Here is an 18493-nt window from a genome sequence, read left to right as displayed (position 1 = left end):
CGTGCCCCGGTCCGGGAAGATCCCACATGCCGTGGAGCGGCTGGGCCCGTGAGCCATGGCCGCTGAGCCTGCGCGTCCGGAGCCTGTGCTCCGCGACGGGAGAGGCCACAAGAGTGAGAGGCCCGCGTAGCACAAAAAAAAAAAAAAAAAAAAAAGTTGGGGGGAAAAAAGAATGAGGCCAAATCCATGGTGGAAACCACCACTCGGTGTTCTATCTCTCCAGTCTATTTCTGCCTTGAGTGCCGAGAACAGGGGTCATTATTCCCTGGACTAAAACCGGAACACGGGATACCCCCTTAGCAGTTCTTAGAGTAGCACACGTGATTTGAGAAGATGGGCTGAGCTAGGAAGAAGCAGGTACCTAGTTCCTCACCGGCCGGGTGAGCACATGTGGCCACAAACACCCCTGACAGTCACATTCTTTTATTTTAAATGAACTGTTTCTGAGGGACCCTGAAGGCCCATACCTGTAGTGGCTATTAAGTCAGTTTGTGATCGTCTAACTTATGGTGCTGGCATGTTTTGAAAAGTGAAGTAGGTGTTTGGCTCTATGTGACAACTGAGTATTTTTAGGGAAGGTTTTACTTCCCTAAAAATAGGCCCAAAGCCAGTGTTCAGATATACTGTATCCAGTATCCATGTCAACTTTATATTTTTCAACAGTAAGAATGTTCTGATGGATGTCAACTACTTTCCAGAAGTGAGAGGTGCTGAGCCAGGAGCTGCACCTGTCTTCTAACTGTTAGAGGATTCCAATCAACAATCAAAGGAAGAGAACACACACTAGTAATCGGTGTGCATTTATTTAAGGCCCATATTATTGCACCAAAAGTACTTAGCTTGGCCTCAACTAACCAGATGTTTTCAGGTGTGAGCATTTCTCTAGTCTAATTTTTTCTGTTAAACGTAACTGTCTGGGATTCTACGTCACGTTACTGACACACCTAGTCATTAAAGGGGTTAACTTTAGTCATTCACTGATTTTAATGCTTTCGTAAGTTTTTCAATAAATGCTTCTCAGGGGCCTGAGCAGCCATGGCCGGGAGAGGGAGGAGGTCAGAGTTACCTCCAGGGGCGCCTGACCCCCCTCTGAGTGCGGCAGGTCCCAGTCAGGAGCACAGACACAACGGCAGCCCCCGAGCATTAACTGAAACCCTGGAGAGAGTTACCACCTAGATTTAGGGCAGCCGAGGCCAAACCAAACCACCAATTACCTCTTTTCTTCGAGGGTGAGTCGGCTTTAGCTGCTGGTTTAGCTTCTGAGGGTGCCTCGGCGAAGGACGGGGGAGGAGGGTGGTGGGCATCTGACCCCTCGGGGGGCTCCCGAGGCCCCGATGCCAGGGCTGCTCCACTCCTCTGCTTCCCTGGGGCCCGGGGCTTGGGCTTCACGATGGTACAGACCGTCTCCCCCATGGAAGCATCCTTCTCAACTTCACTTAGGAGGTTGTCCTCGCTGGGAATTACCCGAAAATGGGTATTTTCTGATGGAGTAATCATAGCTGTCCTAGATCTCTCTCTTTTGCTGACCTGAAACAGGCGAATTGTTTAGAAATTAAACTACTGTCAAAGGTGTTTGTTAACAACGTAACAAACGTTGTGGGCAGTTTGTTACCGTGGGCAGTCAAATCTCAATGCGATCACATAAATAAGCAAAATGTGTATTTAAAAAAAACTAGAGGGTCTAAACATTTTTTTTTTCCCCCTCTCAGGAAATGCATCTTTCCAATTCTTCCTTCTTTCGCCCTGAGCTGGCAAAAAAGCTTTCGTAATCAATTTCCTATTTTAAAATTTCAGTGGAAATTTTAGTTTCCTTTAGGAACTTAAAAAATTTTCCTGATTAAAATGTTAACAAGCAACATTATTTATGAAATAGGAACACACAAAATAATGTTGGATTCCTTCCGCTATAAATATAGCACAAACGTTATCAGAGATGTTAACTCGGCTTCGCTTATGCGACCACACGAGGGCACCACCACCACTTATGTTCCTGTGACCTCATCCTCAACTCCGCAGGCCGGCGAACCCTCTACCTTGGTGGACTCCGGGAACCCTCCCCACGTCCACTCCATGTGGGACTCGGATCTGAGCAGGCTCCCGGCGGGTTTCACCTCCAGCTCTGAGTCGCTCTTAGGACACACCGCCGGGGTATAGGGGCTGCAAACACAGGACAAAGAAATGTGATGACTCTTAATAAGTCAGGAACCTCATTCTTGCCAAGCTCAAGAGATGAAAAGAAATACAAGTTTGAATATATCAATTTCACCCGCAGATATAAAGGCTACCTTTCCACGTGAGCTCTTTAATAATAATAAAAACAATGCCAACTAGCATTTATTGTGGACTTCCCGGGTCCTCAATAATATGTATTATCCCACTTGATTCTCACAAGAAATCAATGAGAAAGGTAATTTATAGCAGAGAAAACGCATGGCAAGGTGGGTTAACATAATACAGAGAGAAACTGGATTTGAACACAAAGTGTGACTGCACGTTTCTTCACAGTATTAACCACAGTTACAGTTAGTAGTTGACACGAAAAAGAATTGTAGAGGGTCAAATTCTATGCTGATGATACAGGTCTACACTGGCCAACTCTGAGAATAAGTCAGATCAAGTTTAGGAACAAAATAATTATTGAGGGGAAAGGTCTATATTTGTGTTAAAAGCACACATTCAGTTCCTCTTCTGTGTGAGAGACGTGGAAATATCATCAAGTCGAATAACAGAAAAGCTATCAGTATATCCTTCCTTTAAGAAATGGAGAAATTTCAAGAATACTTACGCGTCTAAGGGGGACCAGTCCCCATCAGATAAGGGGTAGTGGTCTCCAGAATGGAAAAGCAGAGGCTCCTTGTACTCGTCCTCCTTTAAGGAAGCATTTGAAGATCCTCTGTGAAGGGGGGGGTGGGGTGGGGAGAGAGACAAAACAATGACATCTATGTCAGCTTTAAAATATCCCCCAATTCTCACTGACACACTGTTCTAAGTTATACAAATGAAGAAAGTCAAATGATTAATAACTAACTCTCTTAAAAGGAAAATATGAAGGAGAAGAGGGTTCACTGTTGCTACACACCGGACACCACTGCAATCACCATTTAAACATGGGATAAACAGGAGGAACAGAAAAGAAGGTGGGATTAAAAACTCCTTTTTACATCTGTTAGGGGTATTTGATTCAGAGCCTACCAGAAGAAAACTAAGGCTTTACATATATTGCGTCCAATTCTTACAAATCTGAAGTAGTAAAGTCTTATTTTAGGTATTAGGTAATCAAGGATCTACGGGAGTTTAGTAATTTGCCCAAAGTAAAAAAGCTCCCAAGCAGTTGGATTCCCAACAGCAAGCCCTTGCTCTTTTCCACTACACTCTCCTGCACATTACAGAAAATGTAAGCAAGCAAACAACTGAAGACAAGAGCGATGGCTCAAAACTACCCGAAAGACTCTTAAAAACCCGGAACTTATTTTCTTCTTGGCTGGGCCCAAGCATTACTTGAGAACTTTCTCTTAGAATCTACGTGATGTAGGGATGCGAGGAAGATGACACCGAAGTATGATAAATGCTTTCAAAATTCATTCACAGACCTTGGAACTGTAGGAGACTTAACTAATGCTAGTAAGGTTTTAATTAATTTACCCTTTGTTTTTCTTGAATTTGCAAAATTAATATAACTACCTTGCCATATAACCTTGAAAACACCCCTCAGAAGCACTGTGGGCCCCAGTTTTTCATCTTTAAGTTGGAAATTTTTCTCTTGTCCCGTCTATTTGATAAGAGTCGATGTGAGATTTATGTGGTGTGTCGTGGTGAAAGCCCTGAAAAGTATACAGAAAAGTAGGAAAACAACTCTGAAAAGTGTAAAACACTATATAAAGCAAATTTAAGAGCTTCTTACAGAAAATTCAATGTTCTACCAGGACAGATATAAGATGTGAAATGATGAGACGGTCTATCGCTTAATCTGCTAGACTAAAAATAGGGATAGAAACCATTTTATTAATTTGTATTATCTCTTTTCTCTCTTTACACCTTAATTTAACATGCTCTGATATACCACTAACTCTGACACGTAACTATTTTTCCAAGTAGCTGCATTTCCTAATTTAAGGTTTACCTAACCCTAATCTTCTTTCTCTCAGAAGGCTCTCTCAGATTAAGCTCTGGCATACCACCTCATTCAAGGGGAAAGATACATAGACTTGAAAAAGGCTGAAATCCAGGTAAAAATACTCCGTATCTTAAAAGAGGAAATTCAAATGGTATAGAAGCAAAAAGGGAAAACTGGATGCTACGAACAGTCCTTCTTTGCCAAATCTGAAAGGATAGTACAGCTTGGCCCACTACTATTCATACATTTGAAAGTGGTTTGAAAAGAGCAACGTAAATGCCGTAAAAAATATTTTATTACACATATTTTGTTTTGGGAATGTATTTCACCACAGTATATAAGGTAAGCCAAGAAGAATACAGCAAAGCAAACTGGATTTAATAAAATATTGAAAAAAGAGAGAGAGAGAGAGAGACCAGGCACCATTTAAGAATTTACAAGCCCAGGAAGGCAGGACATGGTCTTCTCTGGGCGGATCTGGACAAAAATAGAGCCCATTAGCTTAGACCCATCAGAGTGATAGAAAAGGTTGCTGATGCTGAGGTTCCTTTCCGTCCTGTGACTCATTGAAAACCTGCCAAGCACGTTCAAAACGGCACACGTGGCTGAGGACAGGCAGCCAGCAAGGCCAAGCACGACAGGGTCACTTTAAGTATGTGGCACGAGGATGTAATAAGGGAGAGTATAGATTAGAACGTGGAGAAATAGTATGAACACTGACTCTATTTACGTTGAAACACAGGACAAATAGCTGCATTAACGGTGAACAGCAGAGGATCCGCGGCCGAGCAGATGGTCTAAGGCTGGGTCAGGGTGGTTGGCGGAGGTTCAGCTGAAGTTCGTGAGAAGTGTGTCTAGAGCACTTCAGCCTTCACAGACGCCCCAGCACCGTGACTCCAAGCTCAGCTTCATTTTGTAAAACGATTATTTTTCTCATTCAAAAGCCAGAAATTACATGATGTATACAACTATCAAAATTCACTGAACTGCACACTTAGATCCATGAATATTACTGTATGTTAAGTTATACCTCAGTTTTTAAAGAACAGGGACAAAAACCAAGACAAAGTCAAAATCCGGAGCCTGAATTATTTACGTGGGATAAATCAGAAGGACTAGATAAGTTTTAGTCTACATAGCTGGCAGCAAGTACGTAAGAGATAAAGCGGGCTGCGACCAAAGTTCACCGTTAACACAGCGCTGACCCTCACCCTCAGTGTCCGATCAATCGATCTCACTGTGACTAATGATGTAAGTTTGCTTTAGGATACAGGACACTTCCCACAAAAGATACCTCACGACAGGGCAGAAGAGAGCTGGGCAATGTGTCTCCTGGATCAGAACGATGGGGAGGGGAACACGCGGTCCCAGGCCCCTGCCACTCGGCCCCCAGATCTAACTCTCTAAGTGTGTCTGCCCTGGTGGATTAGAAGTAGAGATTCCTTTCTGACGGCATAGTTGTAACCCTCCATTGCGGTTACTGCATTTCCAGCGGCTGAGCGTTTTATATGTTTGCACTCAAGACTGTGATATAGCATCATCCCACGTGAAAAGTCTCCTCCTTCCCAGAGGCTACAAGTGCCCAGGTGCACTGTTTTTAATACATACACACTTGTACATCCATCCATCCGTCCTCTGGAATGACGGACAAGGCTTCCACGCTATACTCAAGCCAGAAGCCCACCTTCAGGAGGGGAGACCCATCAGGCACAGCTCCCACAAAGCCCTGTGCGGGTTAGACCTCTCCAGCTCCCACAAAGGGGTTTTTCCTCTGGCTACACAACACCAACCTGCTTCCAAGAGTAATTTCATCTTTCTGCTGCCTCCTTCAAGGAGCCTAAATTAACCTTAATTCTATTATCAATGAAATTCTTGAAAAGTAAGGAGTTTAAATAGAATGTTATTTATCAAGTTTAGGTAACTTCTCTGAAAACAAAGTTTAGGTAACTTCTCAGAAAACAAAATTTCTTTCCTACCCAGCAGGGGCTGAGGAGGGGAAGGTATTTAAAAGCTACAAATTCCCCAAATCCCCATAATCTGTGGATCTCGTAACTGCAAAAGCAGTTGATTTCCTAATCTTTTTCTCTCAGATCCTTTAACGTGCTCTTTAACATGCTGTTAATACTTTTGACCCTGAATATCTTCCTCCAAATTTCCGATTTTAGAATCCGGATGCTGAGCGGGAAGGGGTCTGGCAAGCCATGCAGTTCAGTCCTCGGATTTCACAGACTAAGAAACGAAGGCCAGAGTGACCACAGTCGGACGTGTAACGGCCCCGTCCTCTCCCTTATCAGCTCAGCGTGAATTTCAGGCCGACACCTGCACAACCGTTACATTTTGTCTTGCATTTGTCGCTGCGGACCAGACCAGCACTCCTACAGATTGGGTTGATAGAGCCTTTCGTACAATCTGGAAAAGGAAGGCATGCACTAATACTTCTGCAGTGCATTCACTTACAAAATTCCTTTAGAACAATGACCTGTGCACTTAGCACGTGACTCTGCATGTTTTAGAAATGTTTCACCTTCCTGAATTGAAGCTGCAGGTTGTTTAGGAGTTCTAAACGTTGCTCTATTATATATAACAAAGGACACGTGTCAACAGCCCTTTATAGAGGCAAAACGTTACTTCAGCGTCTTTTCTGGTAGATCCTGGAAGTTTTAGTTAGCAAAAATATTTTCAGGAATTAAGGTGCCTAAGGGAGTATTACAGTGCTATCCCAAATAAAATTTCCAGGTGCGTGTATTTCAAGTTTTTCTCAAAAGAACATGTTTCCTGCCTACCTACACATTATAAATAAGCCAAAACTTTTAAAGGAACTGCTTACATTCTCCTTGTAGTTCACCGTTTTGTTCTGTTTTCTTTTGGGGGGGTAGTGCCGCACAGCATGTGGGGTCTCAGTTCCCCGACCAGGGACCCAACCCTGCCCCCTGCAGTGGACGCGCGGAGTCCTAACCACTGGACCGCCAGGGGAGTCCCTACACTCTTCTTAATAGCACTGAAATCAAGGAATGGAAGATCTGAAAGGGTCTCTTAGTTTGTATTCCTAGGGAAACAAAGGAGAAAGAACCCTTAAAAAATTGAAAGCAGGAAGAAAAGGATGGGAAGAGTGCCTTTTTAAGAAATTGTGGGACTTCCCTGGTGGCGCAGTGGTTAAGAATCTGCCTGCCAATGCAGGGGACACGGGTTCGAGCCCTGGTCCGTGAGGATCCCACATGCCGCGGAGCAACTAAGCCCACGCGCCACGGCTGCTGAACCTGTGCTCTAGAGCCTGTGAGCCACAACTACTGAAGCCCGCGCGTCTACAGCCCGTGCTCTGCAACGAGAAGTCACCACAATGAGAAGCTTGCGCACCACAACGAAGAGTAGCCCCTGCTCACCGCCAACTGGAGAAAGCCCGAGCACGGCAACAAAGACCCAATGAGGCCATAAATGAAGGAATAAGAAAAAAACATATATTAAAAAAAAAGAAACTGTGGAACTTTTCTTTATTAGCTTAAAATTCTTTTGGGAATTAGTGATATAAAGGTAGAGTTCAGAACTTTTAAAATTAAGCTCTTCCCACCTAGTGTTTTGATTCTGAAAAAAAAAAAAGGCACACAAATTTGTTATTGCAGACTAAAGTTTTGTATGTACAAATGGTTTACACTGCTCTGCAGAGTCTAAAGTACTGTCCCACTACGGCCTCCTGTTGTCTGGTTCTAACAAGAATTCTGCCTTCGATCAGAACAGAAACCCAGGTCTCATACGTTCATTGCGGGGGGAGTGAATCACCATGTGACAGCTGATGAGTAGGAAACAATTTCACGTATGAAAGATTATTATTAAATGTAGGAATCTGTTCTGGGATTTACAATCCAGATTTTAAAATTTTAGAAAACAAGTTAACAGTTTTGCCAAAAAGGCATTATTCTACTACCTTATTCACTAACAGCATAATTGTAGCAACAACATATTAGTAAGTTTTTTTCTTGACTTGACTATTTAAAATAAAAGCTTGGTAAATAAAACACTAGACGTCAAGGTAGAGTGTATGCTTGGTATACGTTTGGTTACCTCCCCTCTTCTCCATGATGAAGAGAACCTGAACAGCAGTAACCTTCCCAGCAAGGGGGGCACGATCTCTCCTTCCAGCAGCCGAGGTGAGAGCATATACAGTGACAGTGTCGACCTCATAAGGCCATCCTCCCTGCACCCCAATTCAATCAGGGTGTGGACATTCAGGATCACTTGTCCAGCAGTCACCAAGGGAAAGAACCACCCTGCTGCCACACCCATGGTCCGTCCAGCGCCGGGGCCGCCACCCAGCGGAACGGGGGAAGAGAGTCTTATGAAAGTCGAGTACTGAATGAAAAAGTACATAGTTTACCCCAAACTGTTATGTTTTAAACCCCAGACAGCACTGACTTGAAAACTGTCATCTATTTTGAGTTCTTCTACTGAGCTGGTAAATAACAGTGATCAAGATTTCTCACTTCAAAACAAAAACAAAACCCTCCTTCCCCCTCAGCTTACTAGGATGTTGATGATAAACTCAAAACCACCACCTTGAATTCAGGAACAGACAGACAGAGCACCAACAGCAGGGCAGGGAAACACCCCCGGCGTCCCATCTGCCCGCCAGGCACTAGGTTCAGATCTTCTATGTGACGTATGATTTCCTTGGCTTTTGGAAACTTACTGGGTAAAATGAGACACGATGCCAGTCGGCTTCAAGCGATATTTTAGTGCCACGGCAAGGTGTCTGACAGCACATTTTGTACAGTTGCAGAAAGGAAAAAAGAAAATGCTTCTCCCACTTATTCCGCGATAAACTGCCAACAGGGGAAAAACAAGTCCAAACCTCAGACTGCAGACCCAGGGGAGAAGCACCAGCACCGGCTGCAGCCGAGCTCCGCCCACAGCACATGCGCAAGGAGACCCCCCCACCCCCAGCCTACCTTGCCGACTGGGCCGCCTCGCCTTCATCCGAGCTCAGCTCCACACCCACGGCGTCTTCTGCAGCAGGGGAAGCGGCCTGCTCGTCCTTCTTACTGTCCTGTTTGCATTTCTTCCTCCTTCGTTTTTTCTTTTTCACAGAACTGGGGGTGAAAACTGTCTCTGTTTCCAGAACGTGGGAGACGTCTGAACTCTGTGATGGTCTTTCACTTCCACCTGGTTTCACCAAAGGGGGGTCAATATCTGTAAAGAACTGATCTTCAGTAGGGATGGGTGAGGTGGCGAGGTAAGCAGGAAGCTCTTCCTTCAAGAGAATACGGAGAAAGAAAAGTTGTCAGTGACACAGTACAGTGCATCAAAACCATCACCATTTTTGGTGGATCTGAATTTCACAGCGGTAGAAAGAACACCTACCTAGTTCCCAAAGGTAAGAATGTCACACTGAGCTCAGGCACTGGCCACCCTACCTAGATAGGTCTCCACCCCCCTGCAGGGCTTAGCGTCAGCTCATGTGGGTCCACGTTGCTGAGCAGTGGAGGAATCGACGTGCCGAGTCAGCACGGAGCACGCGGAAGCTCAGCCAATGCACGTGCTGCAGGGGTGGATGAGCTCGATGTCCATCGGCGCGAGCACGGTTCAGGGAACAGCGCTGTGGTACACCCACACTAGGGACTACCGTGCAGCTAGTTAAAGGGCAAAGTTCCACCCAGAGCTCTGACCTGGCAGGGGTGCTGATGACATACAGTTAAATGACGACAGTGAGAGAAACGAAAGGTCAGTAACTGAAGTCAGGTGGGTTCGGGTAATGTTTATCCCCCTTTAAACTGGGAGCCCCTGGAGAGAGGGACTTTTCTTCATACTCTGTAGCAGAGAGCAGTAATTCCAGGGTTGTTGAATGAATTAAATTTTTTAATTTGTAAAGAAAAGCACATCATACTAAAGAAAATCCGGTCAACTTGGTCATACATGGAATAGGAAAAAAAAGGCTGGAAAGCTGACACTCTCCAGGTTGACCTTGCTAAGCACAGTGTCAAACGGAATCATGAGAACGGATGTGAGAAGCAGGCAACAGACCCTCAGGAACCTAGTCCTCTCACTGACCGCATCTGCTGATTTATTCGGAGCCTAACCAGTGTGACAGGTTACATCAAAAGTGTTTTACTCTTACGAAAACTCGCTTACTGTTTCCTTCTGCCTTTTGCCTCTGTCTCTGATGAGGGAAATTTTTCTCTAGGCCAAGTAAATGCAAATAACGTAATATAAAAACAAGTAATTAAGATACTAGGAAGAATATTGGTCTGGTAGGTTCCCCTTCATAAACACTGTTTCTTTGCTGTTTACAGAACAGTACTGATGCAGCTGGCTTCCAGGCTAAAGTAAAAACTGGTAAACAATCTCATTCTGCTATTGTTTATCTTTTCTTTGTGAATTTATGACATCAAACTGGCAGTTCATCTTCAAAACCTAAAAAGTAGCTCCGTGCCCTTAACAACTTGAAGCTTATTGTTTTTGCTGAGATTTTATTCTTTATGATGAAAGATTAACAATGCCTTCTAAGAAGTTGCTTTTTTTTTTTTTACTTTTAAAAAAAATTTATTTAGTTTTGGCTGCGTTGGGTCTTTGTCACTGCACGTGGGCTTTCTCTAGTTGCGGTGCGCGGGCTTCCTCAATGCGGCAGCTTCTCTTGTTGAGGAGCACGGTCTCTAGGCACGCAGGCTTCAGTAGTTGCGGCACGCAGGCTCAGTAGTTGTGGCTCGTGGGCTCTAGAGTGCAGGCTCGGTAGTTGTGGCGCACGGGCTTAGTTGCTCCGCGGCATGTGGGACCTTCCCGGACCAGGGATCGAACCCGTGTCCCCTGCACTGGCAGGCGGATTCTCAACCACTGCGCCCCCAGGGAAGTCCCCTTGTAAGAAGTTTTATAAAGATCCACTTTAAATCAATCAAGAACAGCTCAGGAACATTCACATCAGTGGATACGTGAGGGGAGTGGGGCAAATCGTGCTCTCTTGCTGAAAGAGGCCAAACGTGCAATAATCGTTCATAAAGGGCGGAGGACAACTAATTTAAATCTCTTGAGACTTTAATAAACGAATGCACCTGACTCTTCAAGGTTTGGGATGTAATGTCCCCAACGAAAACGTCAAAACACGTTTCCCAAATTTAAAGGTCACACGTGTACACACGCAGACACGGCCTGAAGAGATACGCCGTGATTATTCAGGTGGAACTGAGTGTATTCAGGCCAAGGTGTAAACTGTACAGACACCCCTTAATAAAGTCACTGGAAGCTCACAAGAGGGGTAAGTGCCAAGGCCTTCAGCACACCCTGCAGCCTGGAACTCGTGCGGGGAAACTTCCTGCCCCTCCAGCTCCTTTCTGACAGCCGAGTTCTCCAACCTAAAACTAAAGCTTGTCTAACCAGCAACAGTCATCCACACAGCTCACCATGAAAACTAAACGTTCTGCTCTGGGATGTGCACCGTGGGCCTGACACAACGTGTGAAGTGGATGTGACCCACCAGGACTTACATACTCCTCTTCGGTTTCCTCCACAAAGAAAGCCTCCCCGTTGTCACCCAATTTCATGTGAAGATCCACTGCATCGCCATTGATTTCTATGTCGATCTACGAGGAGAAACAAAGTGTGACTTGGCGTTAAGAGTCTGTCATTCAAGCTCAACTAAGCCTAGATTCTGGGCTCTCAGGCCAAACGTAGTACTGAGGCTCCCAGGGTGACGGCCCCAGAGAGACCCCACCTCCTGCCCCACGTCCCACCCCTACACCACCAGACTGAAAGTAAACGTTCCATCACCTACTTTCATGACAAATTTTTAAAATATATTTAATTTCTCAAACGTCATAAAATGGGGGAAATGTCATCGTCAACACACACTTGAGCCCCTCTGGAGGTTACAGCACAGCCAGGCCTCACCGTGCGAGGCTCAGATCAGCAGAAATCTCAGTTACCACAGTATGCTGACTGCGGAACTGCAGGAGCGGCACATGTTTCACCACCAGCTCTTCCATCCACAGGTCCCCACAGCCATCCTGCGGTGTCCGCAGGGGGTTGGCTCCAGGATCCTCCTCAGATACTCAAATCCACTCATGCCCAAGTCCCTTACATATAAAAGGGTGTAGCATTTGCATATAACCTCCACACATCCTCCTGTGTACTTTAGATCATCTCTAGATTACTTATAATACCTAATACAACATAAATGTTATGTAAATGCTTGCCAGCATGCAGCAAATTCAAGTTTTGCTTTGGGAATTTCCTGGAAAAATTTTTTTCCACATATTTTTGATCCGAGGTTGGGTGAATCCTTGGATGCAGAACCCATGGATACAGAAGAGCGACTGCACGTACATAAGAGATGCCCATCACGATCAGTAACTCATCACGTCACTTTTTCAAAGTCTGTCGGTGACCAGTCCCAGCACATCTGTTACTCAGCTCAGACACAGGCGGCAAAGCATGTGGTTGTGTTGCCTCCTGGTCTCCCAGTGATAAAGCCAGTTGACATTTTATACAATGGATCATTGAAAGAGGCAACTGGCCGAGATCAGAGAGCAGTAAACAAACAAACAGTACTAGTGCTGGAAGCAAAATCAAACTCAACGTCAGCAGTTACAGAAGAAAGAGCCGACCTTGCGAACAGGAGACTCAGGATGAGCTGCCAGAGGAACCTGGAGGTGAGTTTCTACCAGAAAGGAGGAACATGGCTGAGACAAAAGGATGAAGACCCACAGGAAGGGACACAGGCAGAAACCTGCAGGTCGAAGCAACTCCCAGAGATACTTCATGACATGGGAATTTCAAAGGATGAAAAGCTAGAAGCTGATGCAGACTTAGAAAGGAGTAGGACAATTTACCAAGACAAAGAAAAGATGCTTGTTCCATAGCGTGTTACATCAAGAAGGTAAGCCCTGTTCAAACTACTCCTGACGAGTTTTTTACAAAGAAATTTAGTTCTCATTGTTTCTAATGTTTTAAATTGCAGTGCACAAAACACCATTTTACTATTTTTCATTTTCTTATATATTTATAACTAAGAGTAGGAGTTTTTAAAAGTTTTGACCAAAGCTTACAGAGGTCGTGGAAGAATCCTAATTTCCCTCATCGACTAAGCTTCCTTTTGCAGGGTTTCAGCTTGCCCATTTTTATGGTCTGTACTACCATGCAAAGTGAGGAATGTTTGTTTTTATATACACACACACACACACATATATACATATATATATACACATACACATATATATATCAGGTACTACCATATCACTTAAAAATAATGTAACTGCTTATCTGTAAGCTGTGAATAAATACTCTTAAATATTTTACAAAAATAAATACCAACTTTCAAAATTCTTACGGATAACTTGTAAACTCTGGTTTTAGACTGTTCAGGGGATACAAAGATGAACACACAAAGGCATAATATAGACAGAAGTAGAACAGTCCATAACCTCAGTGTCCTTAGCTCTGCATGGCCCTCGTGGTGCGAACAACTGTAGAGTCTGCTGGGTGTGTCCCAAGGAAGACCAACGACTGCTTCTGACCAGAGACTGAGCCCTGGTTCACGTCCAGTCATGGAAGGCAGCTCCATCTTCCCAGGAGCCACGGAATAAGTAACATCATATTAAAAAATATTAGTTGACATATGCTGTCAAGGCTTGTTTTGAAAATTCTACGTATGAATAACATAACCACACTGAAGGGAAGAAGAAGAAAACTAAGTAACTTTGAAAAACGGTATGTTGACTACAGAATTCTAAGTCCGAAGACAAAAAGAACTATAAACAAATATTGTGCTGTAGTTAGTAATTTTTTTTTTTTTTTTTTTTTTTTGTTTGGTACGTGGGCCTCTCACTGTTGTGGCCTCTCCCATTGCAGAGCACAGGCTCCGGACGCGCAGGCTCAGCGGCCATGGCTCACGGGCCCAGCTGCTCCATGGCACGTGGGATCTTCCCGGACCGGGGCACGAACCCGTGTCCCCTGCATCGGCAGGCGGACTCTCAACCACTGCGCCACCAGGGAAGCCCAGTAATTTTTTTTTTAATCACAGACATGGGTCAGCAATTCTGAAACTACTTTATGTGTATTCTAGTACTGAACAAATACGTGAATATACTGTAGATAATGAGAAGCATGTTTCTCACCGTCAGAGAAAGAAGCTACAAATATGGAGACGAGGAAGAACCCTGTGGCGATCGGCTGGAGAGGGAGGAATCACTGTGAACTCCCGATTTTCAGACGGACGCAGATGCAGGTGTGGGCACGTGTATGTATATACATACATGGACTTTCTAGCTCTGGGGGCTGAGAGGGCCTACAAGCAATTATACCTCAGGCTAATGAGCGCATCCAGTGACCACGTCTTTGTTTCCAGATACTGTTCTCCAGTAACAGGAACCAAGGCTCCTTGGAGAAATAAAAATAATTCTGGGGCCGAGGCAGGGAAAGTAGAGTCTCCTGGAGTATCTTATGGTGCCAGAGAGTAAGGAAGTGCTCAAAAAATGATGGGAGCGTTTCGAAAGGACTCAACTGGAAGGGGCATCCAACAGCCAAATCTGGGACAATCTCAGCAACTACAGAAATAATGACTATAACCCACAGGGCAAAATTAATATCCGTGAGTCCATACTGATCTAATTAAATAACTGAATAATTAAGTAGATAAGAGAAGAAAAGCTCTTTGACAAAGTACAGTTTCAATTAATAATTGGAGCAGGAAGAATGGAAATAGAAAGTCACCATTCGGGAAACACCACAGCAATAGCCGCTGCAAAGTCCACCGTGTAAAAGCTAAAATTCATGGTGGAAGCACGACAAGAAACAGGGTATGCGCACAGTCTCAACGCTTCTTCCCACAGGTAAACTCACAGCCAAGAAACCTCGCAGACACCATTCAGCAAGTGATCAGAGTTAACATCACCAGGAAGGAGACAGCAGCAGGGCGGGGCTCCTCAGCGGAGGCACCAGGAAGGGCACACCCCCGCGCAGCGTTATTCTCACCAAAAGGAGAAAACACCAGACAAATTCACACTGAGGGACAATCTACACTGTAACTGTGCTGTACTCTTCAGAAGTCAAGGTTGTATGGAAAGACCTTGACAGAAGTCAAGGTCATATGCCAGAGAAGACAGGGTGAGAGCAACACGGGATCCCGAAACAGAAGACAGTAGTGGAAAAACTGGTGAAATCGTAATAAGGTCTTTTCCTAATGGTTTATACTGATGTTAATTTCCCGGTTCTGATCATTGTAACTATGGTTTTGTGAAACGTGAACATTAGGGGAAGAGGTTGGGTGAAGGATTATGGAAACTTTTAAAACTGCATTTGCAATTTGTCTGTACATCTAAAATTAACATAAGCTAAAAAAATGTGAAAATCATAAAAAACAAAGACTGAGGAACTGTCACGGAGTGGAGGAAACTAAGAAGACAGGACAACGAAACACTCCGTATCTTGATGGTGGTGATGGTTTCATGGGTGCACACGCATGTTTAAACTTACCAAATATATCCTTTGAATATGTGCAGTTTATTGTGTGTTAATTATAAAATAAAGCTGTAAAAAAAAAAAGGATAACACTATAAAAGGAAATCAGAAAAACAGGCAACTAAGAATTGAATACAAAATAAGTTTAAAATCCTATACTAAAAAATCCCTATGTAATTTCAGAAATGTTAATAAAATGATTATTTTACAAAAAACTCATTTTTCTTCTACTTTTTAAAAGAAAGGGCTGCATGAAGCAGTTTCCATAGGACAAACACTAACCCTAACTCATATCCCAGCCAGCCTTCTTAGTGCTTTCTATTACTGGGAACATTTACTGCTAAAAAAGTTGTGTATGGCATGAACTCCTAACTCTTCTAAAACAAAGTACTGCCAGAAATTCCCAGGCTGAAGAAAAACACGCTTTCAGATAAGTGTTTAAGCTTTTTCTTCATAATAAACTAGTTGAAGTCACATAGCATCTCGCATCATCTAAGGTTTCTAAAGCAGCTGTAATAATAGCAGCTTCTTCCACAATCATAGGAAGAATGTTTCTAACTGAAAAAGTTATGTGGGAACAGAAAAAGTAATGAAAAAAATTTTTTTTCTGGACTATAGGCAAGAAGATAGGGAAAAACTAAATTCACTCTGTAATGCCAGATTTCAAGTTTCTCAGGATGACTTAATTACATTTTTTCAACTAGAAGTTAGACATATAAAATAATTTAAATAGCCATGTTCGTTGACTTGCTGTTATATAAAATTTTAAAGTTAAACAGTACAAATGAAATATTTAAAGTTATTTTACTTTAATAAAAAATAAAAGATTCAAACTAATATCGTCCTTCAAAATTTTCACCTCTGCAGGTTACCCATTTATCTAATGTAGCTGGGAAAACGGAATGACGCTTCATTAGGATGCAAATTCAAAGTCTGTTTTATAACTATTTTAGAAAAGTTAACCCTTTGGTTTATATTTATAGCCCGTATTTTTAGGGATCAAATACGACATTTCTTAATACGACTACTTTAGTCTCTTGATTTGACTCTCAATGGAGCTTGGTTCTCTCCAAAAATTAAACCTAATATCAAATTGTGCCAATACGGAGCATACTTAAAGGAATGTGTATGCCATGAGTTCTTTAGGTCGCAAAGGAAAAACACTAAAAATATTCTGAGATGGCACCAAGCTGGAATAAATGCTTCCCGAGGTGACGACTGTAAAGAGGACACTCATTTTGATGTTACTACTTCTGGTAAACTGGTTTCTAAAACACTCATTTCCATATAGTCATACTTCCTACACTGTGCCTTAATCTTGCTCAACATATGTGACAGATGTTGAAACAGAACTGATTTTGAGAAATGCTGGCTGTAGCAGACACTCGTCTTGGCAGGCCATCCTTTGGGTAAGAATGTCTCTGGTCTCCTTTGGGGATCTAGTCTCCTCTATTCCAGGCCATCTATTTCCGGTGCAGCTGCAGAGAGTGGCAGTGGGGCTGCTGCCCAAGCCAGGCCAGTCAACATATTCCACCCCCACCTACAGTGACTAGTTCCCGAGACACGCGACCCCAGGCTGACAGGGCGGCTAACACTGGTCCTTCTGTAGGCAGGAGACGCTGTCTTCCCTCTGGGAAGTCAGTGGAAGTCAGCCTGAAGATACTGGCAGCCATCTTGCATGAGACAGACAGACACAAAAGGAAGCAGAGCTGAGAGGTGAGGGGAGACGGTCCTGTCAACACCTTCAGAGGCCCTAAGGAAAGCCCTGACTCGTTCAAACACCCGCGTACTTTACTTCCACAAGCCAATTTAATTCCTTTTCTGCCTAAGCTAGTGTGAGGTGGATCTCTGTCATCCACAATGGAAACTGTCCTAATACACTGGGTTATTTAACTTTGATAAGTAATTAAATCATCAGTTGTGTTAAATCAACAAAATTAGTATCTAAAAATATCAAGTGCAGGTTTACCTTCTGAAATTCAACTGCTGAGTTATGAACTATACAGGGAGTACTGTGTTCTATCAAACAAGAACATAGCAATGGCAGTGGGAAAATTATTATATTGCATCTTTCTAACCAGAGGTTTTAAGGTGGTTATGATTTCAAGTCCACTTCATAGGTGTCCCCATATTTGAAAACTGGGTTCTTAATTTAAAGTCAATGGACAGCTTTCCCTAATCCAGAATGACCTAAAATAACACCAACAGTTCATCCGAACTGCCAGAGTGTCTCAGGGCAGACATGGTTTTGGTTTTACTGTCACAGGAATGCTACGCTTTGGTTCAAATAGCCGAATTTCCTCCCAAATATATCCTCTGGGTCTCTGGGCTACCAAGGGAAAGAACTTTTCTCTTTTCCTGGGTCTCACTGGATAGACTTCTACTAAAAGTTAAGGGTTTGACAAGATATTGAGCACAATGATTTGCGTAGCCTCATACAGCAACTGTCTACTTTCTTAATTAGAAGCATACAGCATGCAGAAAGAGAGCTCTTATCTGCCCAGTCGCATTTACAGATGCACAAATGCTTATATACATCAGCCTGCGGGTTCCAGTTTGAAGGCCAGAAGACTTATCCAATCTGCTGATCAAAAACCCAGATCATAGATGGGAAAGGGGCGGCGGGGTGCGGAAGGCTTGTAAGCCATTTTACAAATAGATCCTGGCACAATTAATGGGACGTTTCAGTGCATAAACAGTTTGTTGCTGATGCTTCCAAAGCAGATACGGTCTAAAGTACTACAGGTCAGTGTTACCAGAAGAAAGAAAAAATTCTGGAGAAGCTAAATTGTGGCTGAACACTGTTTTGCAATGGAAAGTTTCCAACTCACTCAGTACATCACCACTGCTTTTGGTTTCCGAAGTGACTCTGAACAGAGGCCAGACCACACAAGCCCTGCCACCCTGAAACATGGCTCTCCAGTCACTTTCAAAATAACATAA

At 43.6% G+C, this 18493-nt stretch overlaps 1 protein-coding gene across 6 annotated transcripts in view; it reads right to left on the bottom strand.

Moving 5' to 3' along the window:
* The window catches only part of LPIN2 (lipin 2), a 103695-nt gene that overhangs the window by 17574 nt on the left and 67628 nt on the right, over window positions 1–18493 (bottom strand). For all 6 annotated transcript variants that reach the window (XR_003429118.1, XM_027088784.1, XM_027088783.1 and 3 more), the window contains 5 exons: window positions 11581–11676; window positions 9055–9356; window positions 2786–2893; window positions 2034–2157; window positions 1215–1527 (listed from right to left, as the gene is read on the bottom strand). Coding sequence is in view for 5 of the 6 variants with exons in the window: in XM_027088784.1 (XP_026944585.1) it covers window positions 1215–1527; window positions 2034–2157; window positions 2786–2893; window positions 9055–9356; window positions 11581–11676 (943 nt within the window). In the remaining variant the exon portion in view is untranslated. The remainder of the gene's footprint in view (window positions 1–1214; window positions 1528–2033; window positions 2158–2785; window positions 2894–9054; window positions 9357–11580; window positions 11677–18493) is intronic.

This window comes from Aethalodelphis obliquidens, unplaced genomic scaffold (genome assembly GCF_003676395.1).
Source record: "Aethalodelphis obliquidens isolate GAN/ISIS:26980383/991018 unplaced genomic scaffold, ASM367639v1 scaffold63, whole genome shotgun sequence".
Taxonomy (NCBI): Eukaryota; Metazoa; Chordata; class Mammalia; order Artiodactyla; family Delphinidae; genus Aethalodelphis; species Aethalodelphis obliquidens.
Note: the sequence above shows the minus strand (reverse complement) of the source record. Positions and strands in the feature narration are given on the sequence as shown.